General features: G+C 40.5%; 1 protein-coding gene across 5 annotated transcripts in view; it reads right to left on the bottom strand.

Annotated features, from left to right (window-relative positions):
• Positions 1-529: 529 nt before the first annotated feature.
• Positions 530-6,303, bottom strand: part of prrc2b (proline-rich coiled-coil 2B) — a 29,055-nt gene continuing 23,281 nt past the window's right edge. For 3 of the 5 annotated variants that reach the window (XM_030150255.1, XM_030150256.1, XM_030150254.1), the window contains exons 26-31: positions 5,884-6,124; positions 5,577-5,744; positions 5,293-5,372; positions 5,117-5,198; positions 3,619-3,828; positions 2,534-2,701 (exon numbers count right to left, since the gene is read on the bottom strand). In XM_030150255.1, coding sequence (XP_030006115.1) covers positions 2,534-2,701; positions 3,619-3,828; positions 5,117-5,198; positions 5,293-5,372; positions 5,577-5,744; positions 5,884-6,124 — 949 coding nt within the window. Of the gene's footprint in view, positions 2,702-3,618; positions 3,829-5,116; positions 5,199-5,292; positions 5,373-5,576; positions 5,745-5,883; positions 6,125-6,303 lie in introns of all 5 variants that reach the window. The other 2 variants (XM_030150253.1, XM_030150257.1) reach the window with 1 other exon arrangement.

Below are 6,303 nucleotides of genomic sequence, written 5' to 3'. Positions count from 1 at the left end.
ACAGGAGTCTGATGACATCACAGGTACAGTATGAGAACCACAAAAAAAAAACAAAAACACATTTCAGCAAAAAATAGTTTTCCTGTGACTGGAGCTGGTCACACTTAAAAACAAACATGAGTGGAATCTGACCCTTTTTGCTGTTACAAAGAAGTTACAGACGAACAAAAAATAGGTGTTACTTCTTATCAATACACATTATTTGACAGTTATATTATAGACAGAGACTAGAGAAATATGCAGAATTGGTGCTTTTTGAGAACACTTTCTCCTCAAAATGGTACAAACGTAGCCTTTACAGCAGGAGTATAATAGTACACTATAGATATGTGCATAGGGTACATTAGCTTTCAGTGATGAATTCCATCCATCACTCAAATGAAACCACAGCTGCCAAAGCTGACATCAGTCCCCCATAATTTATGCATTGACAAGAATTTGATGCATGATTTTAATATGACAAAGTGAGAATACAGCATCGACAGTACATTTAAGAAATCACGACCGCTTTATTTTTCTTTCTTTAAGCTCTTTTTTTTTTTTTTTTTTTAACAAGGGAGAGTAATGACCAAGTATCTGAAAGGATAAAGATCAGGTAGGATAAACAGACCGGAGATCAGCTGTAGAAAGCACTGGTCCTCTGACAAAAATCAAATATGCATCTGAAAAGTACAAAAAAGTCAGGGAAACATTTTGGTGCAGGTACAATGATGAGAAGCTTCTGCAGTAAGGGGATAAGAGGCAAAAACACTCCAAGCCCAAGAAACCTATTCACAAGTGAAAGCAGTCCATTCTGAGAACACAGTGACCTTTTCAACGTTAAATCCTTTATAGTGCCACAATATCTAAAATTAACTGTGGATTTAAGCCCCCCCCCCCACTGATCAGGCTCAACTGTACAGATAAGTATGCATATACATATATACCAGTGAAACACTGTCAAAGATAAACCGCAACATTTGTAGTGTCATGGAGCGTTATAGTAAGAGTAACATTGAACCAGTTATGACATTGGCATTGTGAGTTTTAAAATGTGTCCATTACAAAAAAAAAAAAAAAAAAAAACTCCAACAGTTTCACATTTTCAAATAATACAAACACTTTAAAAGTCTGTTGTTTCCTCTGGATCTGCAGAGCTCACATACATGAAAATAAATCAGCAAAGCAAAGATCAGACCCCACCCCCCACCCCGCTGTAATCATTAACTCCCATCTGAAAAAAGTTACTTGGACCCTGATTATGATTCTAGCTCGGCTGCATTTTATTGCTTGTGCCACTTCAGAGACCAGAAGCTGAAGAATAAATAGTGATGATCTCACTTTCTTCACAATTCTAAACATCAGTGGATGTTGGAGTTAGAACGGAACCAGAGAGAAGTCTGTCAGGAAACATAAAAGGAAAAAAAAAAGCAAAAAAAAAACAGCCCAGATTGAGGGATATAAAACTCATCACATCACATGTTCATGAACAGACACTTTGATTCATTACAACCCAAACAACACAGTAAGAAAGCAAACAATTCAATCAGCTGTTCTGGGTCTTTTTTTACAGCAATGTTGAATATAGCATCTTCTTTAACACCCCCCGCCCCCCCTCCCAAAAAAAAAAAAAAAAAAAAAATCACAATGAAGCCAAAACTGTCACCACCTTGTTGATCAATAATGGTCAGTGGGTGGAACAGTCTGTAAAGTTTACACTCGTTCATGCACGCGCTGTGTCGATGCCAGGGGAGTTCCATGGAAGCAACATGATTCTGGGAAAACGTCCACCTTTAATTTTGTTTTACACACAGAAGAAAGCCAGCGACAAAGTGTAAATGCAAAGAACAAAAGTTTAAGAAAAGAAATATTGACAGGTAACTTTCTACCAATCTAAGCAGTTTAAGCCGCAGTTCATGAGCTGGGCGAAGTAAACCAGGAAAAGCATGGCTTCACTTTCATCATGGTGACATGCATGACGTCCACAAACCGGAGTCTTTTTTTCTGCTTTCATAAAAGGAGTCCTTTACCAATAAAGAATGGTCGACTTGGAAGAAACTCCACATTTACCAGCAAAAATGCCAATGAAATATGACAAAAAAAGTGTCCCGCTGCATTGAGAATTTGCTGATTTTTTTTTTTTTTTTGACAGTTTGCTTTTGGCGGGAGTTGAAGTGTCTGTTAACAGGGAGCAGAGAACAGTTTGGCAAAGTAGTATGAAAATCAATCATCTGTCTTCAGTTGGCCATTTTCTATTCCTAGTTTAGGGAGAAACACAAAAAACAAACATCTTTTCTCGTTACTTTTCTCCCTTAAAATGACTAATAATAAATTAAAGAGGACCTTGAAGAGATCTGCTTAAAAGACTGTTTGTGTCTATGTATATATTTATATATATTTATATATCTCTATATGTGTTGTGAAATAATAACGTCCAGTTGTGACAGTTCCAGAGGGTCATTCATTACCCCTCTTTGCCTTGGGAGGTGGGGGGGGGCTGCTCAGGGGTTTGGTGTTGTCAGGCTGGGGATGTTGAGGATTTTAAGGTCCATTGTTACGCCTTTCCCTCCTCGACTTTAACAGCCTGTGGTTTGATGGCTCCAGTGCGTGCTGGTTTGGCTTGCCCTGGGGGGGGCAGGGGCTCCTGGAGTTTGCTGGTCATGCCCACAGGGGGGGTCTTCCCCTCACCCACAGCCTTGCGCACATCTCGCATGGTTTTGTTCTGCAAAAAAAGAAAAAAAACAAAAAGAGGCAGAGTCACTAAAACCTACAGCCTTGGAAGCCAATGTTTATGCAGTATTAAAGTAGTATTACAGTATTACTGCAGTATTAATGTAGTAGAACAATAGTACTGTTATTAGTATAACTGTTTACATAGTATCACTTAAAACAGTCTGATGTGAACTGATATCAGGTAATGTCTGCATCTACACACTTCTGACTAGTGAAGTTTACAGTGCAAAAGAAAACACATTAACTTCACTGTTTTCAACAAAGCTTCACTGTAGCTCATTATATACTGTCTACTTAATATTTACAGTTTATCTCAAAACCCACCAACAGCAAAAACAACTACTTAGCATCATTACAAACAATACAGTTACTAGATAACACACTAAAGGCACTAAAAATATACACTGACGTGATCTGCGGTAAAAGTGATTCATAAAGGTAAATACTGTATATCCTGAATAAACTGTACATACTATATATAGTAAGTCCTGCATGTGATGTAAATACTATATAGGTATATATATATATATATATATATATATATATATATATATATATATATATATACACACACACACACACACACACACACACAGACAGTAAACACTGTATAAACCGCACATACTACATATACTGTAAATCCTGTATATACTATATTTAGACAGTGTAAATCCTGGACATACCATATATACACACTGTAAATCCTGTATATATATATATATATATATATATATATATATACACATACATATACATATATATATATATATATATATATATATATATATGTATATATACTTTAAATACTATATAAACTGTACGTAGTGAAAATACACAAACAAGTGAAACTGAGAAACAGAAAATGGATTAAAAGTAAATTACCTATATTTATAGTGGGTGGCTCACCTTCATGCCATCCTCTGGCCCTTTGATGGGGGGCTCAGGGGCTGAGGGAGGTGTGGAGTGGGGGGGGTCACGGCCGGGGTTGGGGTAGGGGGGGGAGCGGATGATGACAGGCTTGTTGACCTGCATGACTGGTCTCTGGATGGGGTTGGGGAAAGGGCCAGTGGTGGGGGGTCGCATGTGCATCACCATGCTGCCCTGAGCAGGTGGGACCTGGGGGTCACAGGCGAAGCCGAGGGGGGACAGAGTAAAGGACATGGGAGGCAGATAAAGGAAAATAGACAGAATTAGCATGCCAGTAAGTACTGAATGTAGGCATTTTCAAATGTGTACTTTATTTCTGATCCAGGTCCAGTTTAACTGATCCCAGTCAATAAAGTTTAGAACGGTTACAGAGGCTCTCAGTGAGCAAATGGAATGAAACATTCACAATTATTTATTTATATAAAATAATATGATAATAATAATAATAATAATATAGTATAATTAAGCAGAAAAAAACCTCACTGCTTTTCCATGATCTTTGAATGCATCATTTCTGTGTACTGTGGTGGTATATTCGGACTGCCCTGATCTGATGCTGTCGGCCCAGTACCGACCCAAACAGATGATCAGCATCTGTGACACTGGTTCTGATCCACATACCTAACCCTTAAAAGTACGGAAGGCTTTTGTCACCAATTTTTCATCCAATCTGTAAAACCTCAGTCATAGCCTAAGTGTCACGAATCCATAAGTCTTTCTGTGATTACTCACCTGAATCTCTTCCCTCACGGTGAACAATTTTGAAGTGTACTCCACCATAAACAAACCATTTGTTTATAAACAGAGCCGGTAGGTAACTTGGGCATCTTCGGAATTTTGTAGCGACGTGCATTGTGGGAAGCGGAGGCCCACGCTGATGCTCAACCATATGATATCATATGTCTGCAACAAACATGACGCAGAAATGGCTGGAGGGAAGCGGAGCTCCAGGCGTTTCCACGTCATGTTTGTTGAAGCTGCCGCTGCCAGGCGGAGCTCTGCTTGCTCCGCTTCCCTTCAGCCGCTTTCGCGTTGAGTTTCTTACAGCCACATGATGTCATATGGTTGCGCTGCCGCTTCCCACAATGCACGTCGTGACAAAATTCCGAAGATGCCTGAGTTACCTCCCGGCTCTGTTTGTAAACAAATGGTTTGTTTGTGGTGGAGTACACTTCGAAATTGTTCACCGTGAGGGAAGAGATTCAAGTGAGTAATCACAGAAAGACTGACAGATTCATGACACTCAGGCTATAACTGGGGTTTTACAGATGTGATGAAAAACTGGTGACGAAAGTCTCCAGCAGCTTTAACTATTCAGATGGTTGGAATCTGCACTTTCAACACTAGATGTCACTAAATATCACACACAACACCTTTGAGGTTGAAGACTCAGTTTAGACCAAGTTTGAAAATGCCTTTGTGAGATAACTTTAAAACTAAATGTTAATCATTGTTCATGAGTGAAAAATTTAAATACCTGTTGAGTGAAATGTGTTGGCAGAGGGCCAACAGGCCCCCCCGGACCAGAGGGTTTCCCACTGGGGCTGGCAGACCCCGGCCTGAGGACAAACACAGAACATACATGTAGTTTGACAGTCCATTAACTGCATTATGACCTGATGAAGCTTCTATTATCTGTAGTACTTTACTGACCTGTAAGAGGCTCCAGAGATGCCAGGGGAATGACTGGGCTTCTCAGAGAACTGGAAACCCTTCATATCTATCTGGGAGCCCTGTTGGAAAGACAAGAACATGTCAGTATTAATTACACTGCTTTGTATTTCTGTGGTGAAGAATGTTATCAGCATTTTGTTTTTGGTAACGAAGTGATTTCATAAAGATTTGCTTGTGTGTTGTTTGGTCTTAAGCAGACTTAAATATCAATTAATGCACCCAGTTCTGAAAACAACAGTTTATGCATAAAGATCAGATTGTACCTCTCGGCTGCCAGTCATGACCGGGGGCTGGGAGCCGGGGGGCATCATGCGTCGTGGGGCCCCCACTGACAAGTTCTGTCCCTGCTGCAGCTGGATGGACTGGGGAAGAATGAGATGTTGCTGAGCTGAGCCATAGCGCAGCTGGGAGCCAGGTAATGGCATGGTCACCTGGTGAAAAATGTTTCATATTAGCTATGATCAAGTTAATCTATTAATGATCTGATTATGTAATTAATAATGGAGATAAGGACTAGTCCTAGTATAAACAGGACTACTGTACTCCTGTGTACTTCAGTTGTGCACTAACCTGGATGAGCTGAGAGTCCATCAGCTGTGAGGAACCCATACCAGGGCCCTGGTTCATCTGACTGTCATAGACCATAGGTTGGCTGCCATTCATGGGCTGGTAGTGTGAGCCTGACTGGGTCTTCACCATGTCTGATGGTTGCATGCCAGGAAAGGCCGAGTAGGGCCCCTTCAGGGGGGCCCCACCTGACAGCACCATGGGGCTGGGCTGCGACAGGTTAGGGTGCATGTAGACCTGGGACCTGGAAGAAAGGGGAGTGCGGCCAGGTGAGTGAAGAACCAAACACCAGTATGAGCAGGCCTCTCACAACCATTTCATAATCACATGATCACAATAACTGAACTGTCACCATTCACCTGTATGTAACAGCTAACGGACACCAATACAACACATTTTATCATTATTTTGATTAGACTGGTG

The sequence above is a fragment of the Sphaeramia orbicularis genome, chromosome 12 (genome assembly GCF_902148855.1).
Source record: "Sphaeramia orbicularis chromosome 12, fSphaOr1.1, whole genome shotgun sequence".
Taxonomy (NCBI): domain Eukaryota; kingdom Metazoa; phylum Chordata; class Actinopteri; order Kurtiformes; family Apogonidae; genus Sphaeramia; species Sphaeramia orbicularis.
Note: the sequence above shows the minus strand (reverse complement) of the source record. Positions and strands in the feature narration are given on the sequence as shown.